Source organism: Salvelinus fontinalis, chromosome 40 (genome assembly GCF_029448725.1).
Source record: "Salvelinus fontinalis isolate EN_2023a chromosome 40, ASM2944872v1, whole genome shotgun sequence".
Taxonomy (NCBI): Eukaryota; Metazoa; Chordata; class Actinopteri; order Salmoniformes; family Salmonidae; genus Salvelinus; species Salvelinus fontinalis.
This window is the reverse complement of record NC_074704.1, coordinates 10782295-10798460: the sequence shown is the minus strand read 5'-3', so window position 1 is coordinate 10798460 and position 16166 is coordinate 10782295. Positions and strand designations below refer to the sequence as shown.

General features: G+C 42.9%; 1 protein-coding gene across 6 annotated transcripts in view; it reads left to right on the top strand.

Annotated features, from left to right (window-relative positions):
* The window catches only part of atf7ip (activating transcription factor 7 interacting protein), a 62591-nt gene that overhangs the window by 34767 nt on the left and 11658 nt on the right, over positions 1–16166 (top strand). For 4 of the 6 annotated variants that reach the window (XM_055906975.1, XM_055906977.1, XM_055906976.1 and 1 more), the window contains 9 exons: positions 8439–8484; positions 9429–9974; positions 10181–10679; positions 10885–11072; positions 11242–11379; positions 11595–11666; positions 12181–12239; positions 14438–14496; positions 14681–15283. In XM_055906975.1, coding sequence (XP_055762950.1) covers positions 8439–8484; positions 9429–9974; positions 10181–10679; positions 10885–11072; positions 11242–11379; positions 11595–11666; positions 12181–12239; positions 14438–14496; positions 14681–15283 — 2210 coding nt within the window. The other 2 variants (XM_055906978.1, XM_055906981.1) reach the window with 2 other exon arrangements.

The following is a 16166-nucleotide window of genomic DNA, read 5'->3' as shown; positions in this document are numbered from 1 at the left end:
TATGCACAAAAAGCTTATTTCGCAAATTTTGTGCACAAGTTGTTTACATACCTGTTAGTGAGCATTTCTCCATTTCCAAGATAATCCATCCACCTGACAGGTGTGGCATATCAAGAAGCTGATTAAACAGCATGATCATTAACAGGCCACTCTAAAATGTGCATTTTTGTCACACAACACCAATGTCATGTGTCTCAAGTTTTGAGGGAATGTGTAATTGGAATGCTGACTGCTGGAATGTCCACCAGAGCTGTTGCCAGATAATTTTATTTAATATATATTTTTTTTTACCATAAGCCGTTTCCAACGTTGTTTTACATTTGTAGTACGTCCAACCGGCATCACATCCGCAGTCCACGTGTAACCACGCCAGCCTAGGACCTCCACATCCGGCTTCTTCACCTGTCGGATCGTCGATAAGACCAGTCATTCGGGCAGCTGATGAAACTGTGGGTTTGCACAACCAAAGAATTTCTGCACAAACTGTCAGAAACAGTCTCGGGAAAATCATCTGCGTGCTCATTGTCCTTACCAGGGTCTTGACCTGACTGCAGTTTTGCGTCATAATCGATTTCAGTGGGAAAAGCCTCCCTTCGATGGCCACTGGCACGCTGCAGAAGTGTGCTCTTCACAGATGAATCCCGATTTCAACTGTACCGGACAGATGGCAGACAGTGTAGTGTGTATGTGTGGGCGAGTGGTTTGCTGATGTCAACGTTATGAACCGAGTGCCCCATAGTGGCGTTGGGGTTATGTTATGAGCAGGCATAAGCTATGAACACAATTGCATTTTATTATTTGCGATTTGAATGCACGTAGATATGCCGGCATCACCTCATGTTTCAGCATGATAATGCATGGCCCCATGTCGCAAGGATCTGTACACTTTCTGGAAGCTGAAAATGTCCCAGTTCTTCCATGGCCTGCATACTCACCAGACAGGTCACCAATTGAGCATGTTTGGGATGCTCTGGATCGACGTGTACGACCGCGTGATCCAGATCCCACAGGCCACAATCAACAGCCTGATAACCTCTATGCGAAGGAGATGTTGCACTGCATGAGGCAAATGGTGGTCACACCAGATACTGACTGGTTTTCTGATCTATGCCCCTACCTCTTTTTTTAAAGGTTTCAGATGCATATCCGTATCCCCTGTCATGTGAAATCCATAGATTAGGGCCCAATTAATTTATTTCAATTGACTCATTTCCTTATATGAATTGTAACTCAGTAAAATCTTTGACATTTTTGCTTGTTTTTGTTCCGTGTATAATTATGTTTAGGAGTAAAATGATACCTAAAAGTAGAAGGAGTTTAAACTTTCGTCCTCCTGCACAAGTGAATGTTTTAGCCAACAGCTGCCAAGTGCTAAGCCTGGCTGCGCACAGCAGCAGCACTGGTGGACATTTTGAGTTTCTGCTGGCAGTCCTCACGCAGTCTATGAAAGAGGAAGGGAGTGGGGGATGGGCATACTACGCAGTGAGCTATTAGCTACTGAATAACTGTAATATCAGCAGCATTTTAAAATGATTGTCACTCCCTGACCTGAGAGCCGTGTTATTTCTCTATTTGGTTAGGTCAGGGTGTGATGTGCGGTGGGCATTCTATGTGTTGTATTTCTTTGTGTTTGGCCGAATGTGGTTCCCAATCAGAGGCAGCTGTCGATCGTTGTCTCTGATTGGGAATCATACTTAGGCAGCCTGTTTTTGCCACCTTAGTTGTGGGTAGTTGTCTTTGTTAGTGGCCTGTATAGCCCTAGTAAGCTTCACGTTCGTTTTTGGTGTTCCTTGTTTTGTTGGCGACATTCTTAATAAAGAAAAATGTACGCTAACCACGCTGCACCTTGGTCCGGTCATTTCCCTGACGACGTTCGTGACAATGATCTATTTTTGGTTTCATCATGTAATCCAAGAACATGTAATCCAAGCACATCATGTAATCCAAGCACATAAAACAGTTTAGTCCTGACTCTCAACAATGAGTAAAAACAATCAACAACCGTCTTTTTATGTGCATGTTCGCTTTATCATTGTATTGCTATTGCCATTAGTGATTATAGGTCTGTTAAGTAAAATCCTTATTTCTAAACAATTTTATCACACTTTCTTCTCAGAAATTGTGTGTTTTCACCTGTGTTATCTTTGTATCGTTTCTATCTACGGTGCCTTCGGAAAGTATTTAGGTTACAGCCTTATTCTAAAATGGATTCAATAGTTTTTTCTCTTCATGAATCTACAATACCCCATAATGACAAAGCAAAACAGGTTCTTCGATTTTTTTCTCTCCCACATGTACATAAGTATTCCGAGCCTTTACTCAGTACTTTGTTGAAGCACCTTTGGTAGCGATTACAGCCTCGAGTCTTATTGGGTATGACGCTATGAACTTGACACAACTGTATTTGGGGAGTTTCTCCCATTCTTCTCTGCAGAACCTCTCAAGCTCTGTCAGGTTGGATGGGGAGCGTCGCTGCACAGCTATTTTCAGGTCACTCCAGAGATGTTTGATCGGGTTCAGGTCCGGGCTCTGGCTGGGCCACTCAAGGACATTCAGAGACTTGTCTTGAAGCCACTCCTGCGCTGTGTGCTTAGGGTTGTTGTCCTGTTGGAAGGTGAACCTTCGCCCCCAGTCTGAGGTCCTGAGCACTCTGGGGCAGGTTTTCATCAAGGATCTCTCTGTGCCTTGCTCCATTCATCTTTCTCTTGATGCTGACGACTCTCCCAGTCCCTGCTGCTGAAAAACATCCCCACAGCATGATGCTGCTACCACCATGCTTCACCATAGGGATGGTGCCAGGTTTCCTTCAGATGTGACGGTTGGCATTCAGGCCAAATAATTCAATCTTGGTTTCATCCTACCATCCTACCAGGGATCTTGTTTCTCATGGTCTGAGTCCTTTAGGTGCCTTTTGGCAAACTCCAAGCGGGCTGTCATGTGCCTTTTACTGTGGAGTGGCTTCCGCCTGGCCACTCTACCATAAAGTCCTGATTGGTGGAGTGCTGCAGAGATGGTTGTCCTTCTGGAAGGTTCTCCACAGAGGAATCTGGAGCTCTGTCAGAGTCATCATCGGGTTCTTGGTCACCTCCCTGACCAAGGCCTATCTCCCCCGATTGTTCAGTTTGCCCGGGCGTCCAGCTCTTGGAAGAGTCTTGGTGGTTCCAACTTCTTCCATTTAAGAATGATGGAGGCCACTTTGTTCTTGTACCTTCAATGCTGCAGAAATGTTTTGGTTCCCTTCCCCAGATCTGTGCCTTGACACAATCCTGTTTCAGAGCTCTACGGACAATTCCTTCGACCTCATGGCTTGGTTTTTACTCTAGCATGCGCTGCCAACTGTGGGACCTTGTATAGACAGGTATATGCCTTTCCAAATCATGTCCCTTCAATTGAATTTACCACAGGTGGACTCCAAGTTGTAGAAACATTTCAAGGATGATCACTGAAAACAGGATGCACCGGAGTTAAATTTTGAGTCTCATAGCAAATGGTCTGAATAGTTATGTAAATAATATTTCTGTACGCAAAAAAACTAAACCTGTTTTCGCTTTGTCATCATGGGGTATTGTTTGTAGATTGCTGAATATTTGTTATATAATCCATTTTAGAATAAGGCTGTAATGTGGAAAAAGTCAAGCGGTCTGAATACTTTCCGAAGGCAGTGTTCTCAGCTGCCCTAATATTCCATACTGGTGTTCAGGTACAAGGAACATGATTGATCCCTCTATTAATTGATATTTGTCAAATGTTACAACTCGTAAACATTGATACATTTGATTATGGTGTCTAAGGTTATGTACTCTCTCAGGCTTTTTAAAATCATTACAGTGAAATGTCCTTATTTTCACTTCTTATTTTAGGACAGAAGTAGTCTAGATTTCTGGTGGTTAATTAAACGGTTCTATATCTCTACCACCCTCTAGTTAGAAACAAATATTTCCCCCCTACTTCTTTCAGAATGGTTTAGTCCTAGCTAGGCTGTAATTTTCCATGCAGCGTTAAACTGTGCTAGGGTGGGGGAGGGGTGGTACTAAGTGTGTCAGGCTGGGCACTCTAGTACTGACCGTGCTTCTAGCCTGAGTTTTTTGCGGCAAAAATCAGTCTCTGTGCTGCATGCTTCTGCCAAAGTTACCTAAAATGTATATTTTGCGTTTGTTTTAATAGGTTTTAGTATGTCCACTCTGATGTAAATCCTAAAAGGGAGAATCATTTTGTTTCCATCCTTTTGTTCTGAAGGTGTTACATTGTGTTGTTTGTCAGCCTGTGCTGGATCAGTTTTTCCTGTGTTGAGCCCTGAGGCTGAGACTATGACGGTTTCACTGTGCGCACGACCTTGCACAAGAACACTCTATGCTGAAACAGATGGAACAGTCCAACCTTAGCCTCCCTCACCCTCCTGCTTTTTTCTTCTTCCTCCCTCTGCTGTTGCTAGTACCCTCAATCAACACAGCCGAACAAATCGCGCGCACGACCTCTGTCCAACGGAAGGCCTACTTCTCCAGACTACTCCTGTTCAAGGTTTACTTGAATTTTAGATTTGAAAGAATCTTGTACACCTATACCCATGTTGCTCTATTCTGACTAGTATTTTGGACTACATTTCAGTATTTCACTTGGCTACTGTTGAAATGTGTTTTTTTTTGCTAAAGAGTGCTACAGTAACCACGATTCCGAAACGTAGATAATATACGTTATTTTTAAATCATATTTTGTGCAATGGGGCTGTTTGTTTTGTATTAGGATAAATATTTGTATATATTTTCTGTATTCGTAAAGTAGCATTTTTGGCTTTTAGATTTTCATGTCCTGCTATTTGTGAGAGGAAGTGAGAGGGTCAGAACAGTTTGGAGAGAATGCTGGAAGCCTTAAGCATTATGTTAGCAGCAATGATTTGCAATCAGTCCGAATATGTAAAAAACTTTTGTCTGACAAGTGAAAACTGTATTGAATAATCATTGGCACCGGAACAAGAACAGAAGCTTAAACAGGAAGGTGATATCTTCATATCTACCAAAATGTTCTCCTATTGGTTTCCTGGCTAATGGAGTTCTATTGGGATCTTAGAAAATAAAACTGTAAATGTGACAAATATCCAAACTGGGTCTGATCAACACTGGGATAGGAACACTAATCAAAACTCATGTTGCATGACTCCTCCCGCCTTGCTACTGATTGAAAACACACCGGGGGTATGAAAGGAAGAGATCATCTTGGATCGAGTCCAGTTAACAAACGTCTCATTATTCTGAGGCAGTCATTAGTCTTTGTTGAGGCAGTGAAAAGTAAGTGGAGGAATTCTTGAAGATTTCTGCAGACCACCTAGGTCAGCTAAATCAGTCGTGAATGTAAAATTCACCTTAAAATGTTTACTCAACATTGCTGCGAGCGATAGCCTCCATTTTCCTGTGTCTTGAGAGATCTGAGATCGAAGGGAATTTACACTGAAATAGTCATCTGAATGGAGTTCCTGAAATGCATGCTGGTAGGAGAACGCTACCTGCCTGAATGCATAGTTTCAACTCAAGTTTGGTGGAGGAATAATGGTCTGGGGCTGTTTTTCAGGGTTTGGGCTTGGCCCCTTAGTTCCAGTGAAGGGAAATCTTAATGCTACAGCATGCAATGACAGTCTAGACGATTCTGTGCTTCCAACTTTGTGGCAACAGTTTGGGGAAGGCCCTTTCCTGTTTCAGCATGGCAATGCCCCTGTGTACAAAGCGAGGTTCATACAGAAATGGTTTGTAGAGATTGGTTTGGAAGAACTTGACTGGCCTGCAGAGCGCCCTGACCTCAACCCCATAAAACACCTTTGGGGTGAATTGGAACGCCAACTGCGAGCCAGGCCTAATCGCCCAACATCAGTGCCCGACCTCACTAATGCTCTTGTGGCTTGTGGCTGAATGGAAGCAAGTCCCCGCAGCAATGTTCCAACATCTAGTGGAAAGTCTTCCCAGAATAGAGTAGGCTGGTTTAGCAGCAAAGGTTGGACCAACTTCATATGAAAGCAGGTGTCCACATACTTATATTTATAATGCGCTGCAATCACGGATGTGCCCATACATTTTTTTAAGCCTTTCTTAATTTTACACATCTGTGAATTGTGCTGCTGTTTGGCCACACCCCTCTAGAATTGTTGTGATCTATGAACAGAACACAGTACTACTAGCATAGTAAATCACTAGTGTTTGTCAGAGAAAACAAACATTACCAAAGGAATATAAGCAAGGACAAGATGGTGATGAAGAGTCTTTTTTACCCAGTTTGGAGGTATACAGTGGACAGTTTACACCTACTGCAGACCAGAAACCAATCATCTATGGCCCACATCAATCAGTAAATGCTGCAGTATATAGTACAGCGGAAGACTAGCTTGAACCGCATCATGGAGCTTCAGGAGAAAATATACCCAAACGATTGATCAGCATAACCTTACACAACATTATGTGGGATGGATGAGGAAGTACATCATAACTACATCGTTTTTACAAAAAAACTTTTTTTTCAAACTTAAACTAACCCTTTATACAAGTAACTTACGAAACCTATGCAAAATGTGGCATATGGTGCAAATAACTTATTAACATGGATGTGACTTGATACACTATTGTACTACAGTGGATTGGATGCGTGTTCAGTTAGCAGCGTGAGGGCTCAGCTTGGCTGGCTGAGCACACATCAGAGCCAGTGGCCATTTTGTTTTTTCTGCAGTGAATCCAGAACGCGGGTAATGAAAGAGTGGGGGAGGGGAAGACTGCGCAGAGTGCAATAACATTGGAATGTGAACTGAGTCGTTGTAACATAATAGAATGTGATTTCACCTTATTAGTTTTATATCAAGGAAACTCATATCAGAGGTGAGAAAATCATATGATAATAGTTGATATAGTAAATGAATGAGGCAAAATGTTACTGAACGTATTCTTTTTCATCATCCATTCGAAGGACATTTTTTAAGTCGAAGGACATAATAAAAATGTTTGATAAATGATCAAACTCAAAATAGATCTCGAAAACCCCCCTTATCTGTATTGATATGAGGGGTAGCTGTGCGCTTAGTTGTAACAGAGTGTCATTGGTATGTAGGCTAGCGTAGCCTGCAGCTCTGTCTGCCTAGAGCTGTAACTTAGTTTGCACACTGTGTAAAGGACGCGCTCTCTCTGTGTGTAGGTTGCTTAACGGATGTTGTAAAATTTCTGTGACTGTTTGTCATGTGATACCAGGCTGCACATTGAAGTCAAAGGCACATGGGGTGGGGCCACCAGCAACGTGGCCTATTTATATAGCTGTAAGCAGTCTACTGCAGTCTGTCTAGGCAGCAATGCAGCGACAATGCAGTAGACTGTTGTACCTGGAACTGATACAATAATGCAGTTTCTTGGGCCTGGAACTTATTGAGTTTACAGGGCCAAACTAAAGCACCTGATGACCTAGCTCAATTTAATATGCTGGGTGAAAATCAATTGGTTCGGATAGCAGTATCTGCCAATTTCTGAGAAACATTTAGAAAAAATAACCTACTCCTCACCTCAATATCATGGTTATTTTGTTGTTTCGCAGATGTGTTCGTTATTTGGAAACCACTGCATTTTGATGAGTGATAATGTCAAGTACTACTAGTGACGTGCGTAACCTGTCCCTATGGAAAGTAAAATGTCACTTGGGATCAGACAGCAATGCTAGGCAACGGTTTCACTACGTCAGCTAGAATGGTGTATCGTAACTAGGCTAAAGGCCTATTGCTCCATGTGTAGGTTGCTATGACCAAATAGTTTGAATATTTTTGTATAGTATGAGTCAGTTTCTTTTTTTATATATATTTTTTATAGTATTTTACAGTTTCTCTGACTGCTGTCTGTAATTTCTGCTCATATTTGGACTGTTCAGGCGAGGCAGATGGTTAATCATCTTCCATTATTCACACTGTAGTTTGTCCGTGCCTTTAGCTTGGAATTCATTATTTTTATGTTTTATCTCTGTATTGCTCTTGTGGAGCCTTCTGCACAAACTGATCAGTTCTGTGCCGAAAATGTACTTAAAATGCTTCATTTTGTCGTCATCCTCTGTGTGAAGCCTGTTGTGCGAGTTTGTCTGTGTGTTTGGTGGTTGTTCTAGAAAATTGTGAAAAGATTATCTGGACATTTCAAGGTGTATCTTGAAGCACAGAAGCCTAAGTAATGCTAGTACATCTCATTCGTGAAGACTAGCCTACCCTTTTTTGGCTGGTTTTTGGCCATTGTGGAATGTCAAACTGTCAGGAGCTTTGCAACACCCACGGCCTGTTCTATTATTAATTATTACGGCCACCATCTCTTGACTAGTAAAACATGTCTGCAACTTGTTTTTTTATGATGTACTTATTAATGAAAGGCTCTATATGTTGCTGAAATGTGCTTTAAGTCGTTACATTTAATTAATAATAAATACGTTTTTTCCCCCTCTAGGTTATTAGATCCTGTTGGTGTCAAATCCATGATCGGAAACCTCCAGGTGAGATATTATTTTAAGTCTAATATAATAAAGGACCACTGAAACCCCTAGGTCACATTTGACTAAATACAAAAATCCATATGAATGTAATATTTTGTATATTGGCCTATTGTTCTTAACGATTGTATCAATGTCACTGTAACTATGAGAAAATGACTGTCAGCAGAAATATAAACTCCATAAGCACAAATTGGAACCTAGCCCCGACACTGGAATGCGTTCGACAATTGGAACTGTATAAGGTAAATCATGCAGTCCTTGCATAACTCTTCCTCACTGTTGCCAACGCGGCCTGTATCTAGGGGCCCTGATTGGCTGAGGAAAAGGACCAATAGGAGCGAAGGGGAGGGACAAAAACAAGTAATGTTGCTGCCATCCTCTGGGATAATGTCATATCCGTGCTGCAGACTGGGCCGGCTGTGTTGGATTTGACAACGCAAAAGCTTGTCAGCCAATTGAAGAGAGGGATAGTGTTCTTACAGTGAAAAGTATAGTCTTCTGTCATGTTAGTGTGTTCGTCACCCCTGGACCACATGGCATCTCAAGTTTGCAATCCTGAGGACAAAAGGTTGTGAGCGAACATGCTGGACTAAACTTCAGTGGAGAGGAAGCTGGACTTGAGACAATTTTGATAGACTTCTGTTGAGTCACTCTTTCTGCTGAAATTGACTCTTGTATAGAATGGTTCTGTTTGCTGAGCTCACAGTGAAAAAGAACCTTCTAGAATAGAACAAAGAGGGGAAAAACATACCAACAGGGTTCTACAGTGACCCCTAGTGGTGTCCCAGAACACTGCATTGATTTGGCCTTAAAGATAGCTCACCTGTACCCATTGTAGTGGGTAGAAGCTAGGTGGGTGGCGCAGGCGCTGTTAGCATTCCCGAGGAGGATTCTTTCGTGACCCGTTCCAACTAACATCCCCATCCCTCCTTGTCACTCCTCAGGTTAAAATGGAAGTTGCTGTGGCAGAAGAGAAGAAGAAGATATTCCGAGCCAGGAAAACCATGAAGATAAGCGACCGCCAGCAACTGGAGTCTCTCCACAGCACATTGTCGTCCCCCGTCCCGCCCCTGTCCAATTCCAATTCCAGCTCTCCCCCTCCCCGTAGCCCACTGACGAACGGTACGCACACAGAGGATGCACAGAAGGGGGCAGACAGAGAGCAAAACGACGTTACGGTGACGTCTCGTTCCACAACCCCAGTCTCCCCTACCTCCCTGACCTCTCGATCCCCTCCCCTTGCTCTGTCTCTATCGTTGTCTCCCTCCCCACCAACCTCCCAAAGCCCCAAAGCCAAGGAAGATGCCACTCCCTCTCCCTCATCGCCATTCCACAACCTAAACGACGTACTGAAAAAGATGGAGGAAGAGGGAAAGAAAAGCGAGTGTTCCACGTCCCCTTCCAATAAAGACAAGGAAGGAAAGGATACAGAGATGGAGGTGGCAAAGACGGACGAGAAAGAAGAGAAAGCACCTGAGACCGAGAAAGAGGTTTGTATGAGAACGAGTGAGAGGAGCTGAAATATGGATAAATGGGAAACATTGGAAGGTTAAGGAAAATGGGGGTTATAGTTGAAAAGTGTTGAAGTTGGCATTGTTAGGGGTCCAAGCACCGCGAGTAGGATTTTTTTTCTCTCCATGTGTTTGTTGAGTTTGGCGGCTAAAATACAAACTTACCTGGATGTTCTCTTCTCCAGGAGGCCTGCACTACAACTGGAAAGAGCCATGAGGACCAAGCCCCTATGGATCAGTATCCTCTGGACTCTCCATTCTCTCCCGTCTCACTCGCCATGTCTGACAAAGAGTCTGGGAAGGAAAAGATGACAGAGCAGAAAGAAGACACCGTGGCCATGGAAACGGATACGGACAAGGACCATACAGAGACCAAGGCCTCTGAGGCCTCCACTTCCACGGAAGAGAAACCTTCCTCCCCCAAGGCCGCTACCATGGCCCCCCCTGTTCCCACCCCCTCCCCCTCTGCTGCCCCTGAGCCGGATCAGGACATCAAAGAAGAGTTGGTGAAGAAGGGAGAGAAGAAGAAAGACGATAGTCAGAAAGAGAAGGAAGGAGTAACGAAGGAGGAAAAGATGGAGGTAGTTTCTGTGAAAAAGGAGATGAAAAAGGAGAAACAGAATGTTGCCGGGTGTTCTACCTCATCTCTTGTCTCCTCCACCTCTACATCCACAAGTGACAAAGGTATGAAATGATAGAATCTGCAAGACCTGAAAAATCATCCAGAGTTGACTGACACTACTATGCCAGCTATGTTTCAGTTTCAACAATACAGGAAAAACATAAAAAATTAATAACATACACACAAGCATACTGCACAGGAAATTAAATCACATGACCATTAACCAAAGTAATCTGATTAAACTAAACCAGAACACTGTCTCAACAGGGGTGAAGGTGAAGGAGGAAAAGAGCTCCTCTTCTGGACAGAAGCGTCCCTTGTTGGAAGGTGACGAGAAAGATGGAGGGAAGGTTGAAAGAGATGGGAAGAGGCAGAAGGTGCAGGGCGTGGAGTTGGAAGCTCAGCTCGAGTTGAAAATCACAGCGAAAGGTGGCAGTCGCCTAAAACTTGAAAAGGTTGGTCTGGCTGGAATTGATGATACCTGTTCTCACGTATTAGCATTTTACCCACAGGTTTAAGACTTTACCCCCAGTCAGGTATAAAGTAACTCTCAAACAATATTGCCCCACACTATCTAGCCCTAAATTGCATCTTGAGCTCATCCTACGTTTCTCTTCTTCTCAGGTTCTGCAGAAAATGGTTGAGGAGCGGTTGAGGGCGCTGCAGCTCACCGTCTTCGACCAAGGTTTACAGGAGCTAAAAGACCGGGTAGAAAAGATTGATTGTGCCACAAAACACCAGAGCACCCTTAACACACTACAGGTAAGCTAGCTACATGTTAAACTACTAGTAACAGTTATGTTACAAGTCGATTTGACAATAGTCATTAGTCACAACAGTCAGAAATAGTCGTCAATGGTTATAGTCAGCAATAGTCATAGTTTTCAATAGTCACCAAATTCAGAAATGCTAATTAAAATCCTTACAAATGTCTTACAAAGTCTCACGGGTTCTCATTGTTTCTTACCCTTTTTCAGGCCAAGATTGCTAGATTAGCAAAGAAATTCGGAGAAGCCAACCAGGCCTCGGAGAACAAAAGAAAACAGGAGGTAAGAAATGTTGTTAATTTATGGGACTCCAATGTCTCAGATATATTTTTGAAAGTCATCTACTACTCATCAATATTAGTTAAAACTGCAATATGTAACTTTTTGGGTGACAAGACCAAATTCACATAGAATTGTGAGTTATTAAGATCTGTCATTCTCATTGAAAACAAGTCTAAGAAGCGGTAGTTCTGTTTATTTCTATGCTTCCCGTTCTAAATATTTGTTTTTGCGTCTTTTGCGTTTGGTTTTATACACCAGCTTCAAACAGCTGAAAATACAATATTTTTGGTTATGGAAAATTTATTTCACAGTGGTTTAAATGGTACAATGATTCTCTACACTATACTTGCTTGTTTTGTCACATAAACTAAAATTAGGTGAACAATTTGAATTTTAGCAACCAGGAAATGGCGGAACGAATTCTGCATATTGCACCTTTAATATCAAACAGACAATTAAATAAAAATTGCTGAGGGTGTTAGCTAAAGGTGTCACCATGGCCGTGTGTTCGCAGGCACTAACGTCTCCTGTTGCCAAGGCTGCACCTGCTACAAACACCATTCCGACACAACGGTAAGAGTTCGGTCCTACTGCCAATGTACTACTTCCTCATTTAGAAAAGCTTTTAGTCATTTGAATGCATTTCCTCCTGTGAATCACAAGTGAACAGTAATCAAAAATGGGATTGCATTGCCTCTAGTCTTATGAAGATGTTGGTTTCAATCATTCTTTTAGTTTGTTTGCAGTCTTGTGTTAATCACCATTGGCAATCATGGATGGCAATTCCAAAACTTTCACATATTCTATAGTTTCCTTTTTTTCCATTTCTTATGACAGCACATTCCCATTGCTTGTATTCTCCAGCATAAAAATGCATTTTCTGTATTTGTAATTCAAATCATGCAGAAGGAAAGCTGTGTTAGTCATTGCATGGGGATATACTAGCTATCATTGTGCCTTTGTATCAACGTGACAATACCGGCCTGAAGCCAATGAATGCCACACGTGGAGTCAATCACAACGTGTGATTGAATGTGTGGTGACTCTGCACAGGATCGTTGTCAATAATACTGAGGCTGGATTAAATTCTCGGGGAGATTGGATTAAAAAGCAACAACATCCGCTAAAAACCATAATAACGGGAAACAAAGATGATACCTTTCGAGGGTATTCTCTGATGTACAAGACCGACTTCTTTTTTGTTCGCTTAGTGCCTACCCGTCAGGCATTTTCAAACCAAAATCCCCACATGAAATCAATCATCATTTTGCTTTGGATAAAACAAACGAACAGCGGTTCGGTTTTTGCGTCTTTTCTTTTGCACACCACCATGGTTCCAGGTCCTGAGTCTTGTGACGTTATACAATGCGCCAAAGCTTGAGAAAACAAGCTTTTAAAAGCTGTGCAGACAGTGTTCACAGCACCCGATCCAACTGCACCTCTCCTCTCAACAGCGTGCTCCGAATGCATCCAAAGCTGGAGCTGCAGTCTGAAGAGGGGGCATGGCGGAGAGGGGAGCTGGCGACCTCTATTGGTTGGATTAAGAATGAAATGAAGGAGGAGGAAGAATCCGAAGAAGAGTATGAAGAGATATCTGAGGAAGAGGAATTTGAGAAGCCTTCATTCAACCTAAGACACCAGCCTGCTAGAAGAGATGGGTCACAGCAGCAGTCACCACAGCAACCGAGTGGAGGAACTAGGGTTCGTTCAGACATAATGCTGCGTCCCATCTCCACGGACAAGGAGAGACAGCTTTACCTGCGCTCTAAGAATGCTGCCAGGAAGGCCAGATCCGATCGTTATGCAGTATTCCTGTTCCGGAACCTGGTCTCGTACGAGAACTACGTGAAGTGGGTCACCACGGTGAACTACGTCGGAACGTTGGGCAAAGACGCGCTGCCCGCTAACCTGCGCGAAACCATGAAGAAATATTTGGAACAAAGGTTCAACAAACTGTATGCCAGAGACTGGAAAAAGATCAGGGACTCCATCAATGAGATCCTGAGAGTGAAGAGACTACAGTTCTTCTTTGAATCAGACTTTAACTTGACTTAAACATGTTTGATTGGGAAGGTGCCATTTTCCACAGTAGTCGTGTTGCACTTTTATGTTTTGTATGGAATTATGGAAACGACATAGTCTTGAGATAGTTGCAATCGTCACTTTTATTTTACCAACGTTAACAGTAATATAATTGCATTCTAGCCCCATGAAACATTTTATTTGTTCATAATATTTCCAGTTCCTAATGTACTGAACTAAATAAAGGTCTGGAATTACTATATATAAAAACATGTTATATATCATTACAACACAAATGTATACCAAAATGTTTTCTTTAATGTACAGTACCAAAAATGTTAAACAACCTGCAAACACTTCATGATTTTCATAACAGAATAACACAAACAACTCAAGAATGATACCTATACACTAAACAAGTCCTCAAGGGATTTGTAAAAATTCAATGCAAAAAAGTACAAACAACAGAATGCACATAACAAACACACACAAAAATATCTGTAAACACATCATAATGTTACAAACACAGGGGGGGAAACTGAAGAAGACCGAGCCAGAAGACAGAATAATAGTAAACTGGCAAAGAGGTCGCCAAATTACAGGAAGACTTTTTCTCTGGTCTGTCTCAATATGATCTCTGACCTATTTTTAAACAAGCCAACTGAATGCAAATCACATCTCTTTCAATTACCTTAAATTATTTTGGAAAAAATGATTAAACTCAATGCAAACACATATCTTTCCAACAGGGCAGTAGCAGCTGTCGTAAAGCAGCCCATGACTAGCCCAGTCTCTACCAACCTTACAGGTAAGACCTCCCTTACCTGTCAATAGGATGTTTCACCTATCATGGGGATTGAATGACCCTGAGATCAAGTTATGAGATAAAGAACAACACCAACTGATAGTGCGTTCTGACCTGTCATGGAATAGGATTTTAAAGTTAAAATCTAAAATCGCCATTCCTTTCCTCTCTCCTGTTGTCTTTCCAGTTACTCCGGTGAAGCAGCCCAAACCTGTCCCTACTACCACTACGGCCACTGCCATGGTAACACAGGGCTCCATCCTGCAGCTGATCCCCACCTCCTCTAGCTCCGCCTCCCTGTGCACCGTCACCTCCCAGAGCGGCCCCACCGGCACCCTGCTCCTCAAGACCACCTCTGGCTCCAACGTGGTGGGCCAGAATGGCCAGCCGCTCCTCATCCAGCTGCCTCTCTCTGCCATGGCCAACGGCGGGGCCGGAACCCTGGTCAACATCCCTGTGTCCTCCTTCGCCGCAGTCAACTCGCTCAACAAGGCCAAGACCACTACTCCCACCACTACCTATATCCTCAAGGCCGGCCCCACCACCTCCACCACCTCCACCATGGCCTTGCAGCCCATCTCCACTACCCAGCTCTCCCCAGCCATGTCCCCAGCCCAGATGACCCTGGCTCGGGCTGTGTACCAGGGGGGCACTGGGGGAATCAGTACGCCCAGTGCTGGGATGTCAGTGACCACAGCCAGGGCGCCGGTTCAGGCGTCCTCTGGTCCAGCCGCTACGGGCTCGGCAGCTCCAGGACCTCCTTCGGGGACGGCTATGACGTCAAAGACAGGTGAGTTTTCTAGCAACAGGCCTGATAACAATATCCTATACTGTATGTGGACAAAAATAATAATTGCATTTATATATACAGTTGAAGTCGGAAGTTTACATAAACTGATTTTAAATGTATTTGGCTAAAGTGTTTCACAATCCTGTCATTTAATCCTAGTAAAAATTCCCTGTCTTAGGTCAGTTAGGATCACCGCTTTATTTTATGAATGTGAAATGTCAGAATAATAGTAGAGAGAATTATTTATTTCAGCTTTTATTTCTTTCATCACATTCCCAGTGGGTCAGAAGTTTAGTATTTGGTAGCATTGCCGTTAAATTGTTTAACTTCTTTGATAAAGGGTGCAGCATTTTCACTTTTGGATCAATTGCGTGCCCATAGTAACCTGCCTCCTACTCTGTCCCAGATGCTAATATATGCATATTATTATTACTATTGGATAGAAAACACTCTGAAGTTTCTAAAACTGTTTGAATGATGTCTGTGAGTATAACAGAACTCATATGGCAGGCAAAAACCTGAGAAAAAATCCAAACAGGAAGTGAGAACTGAGTCTGGTCGATGTTAAACTCATCACCTATTCAATTCCCTGTAATAAATGGATCTGTTTGCATTTCCTACGCCTTCCACTAGATGTCAACAGTCGGTAGAACGTTGAATGAAGTTTATACTGTGTTGTGGGGCCGGATGGGAGGGGAATGAGTCAGTGGTCTGGCAGATTGCCAGTTCCTGGTCATGCGCTTTCCTCATGATATCGCCTTGCGTTCCATAACTTCTTCAGACATGAAGGAATGCTCCGGTTGGAACGTTATTGGATATATATGATAACAACATCCTGAAGATTGATTCTCTACTTACTTTGACCAGTTTATTCGACTTGTAA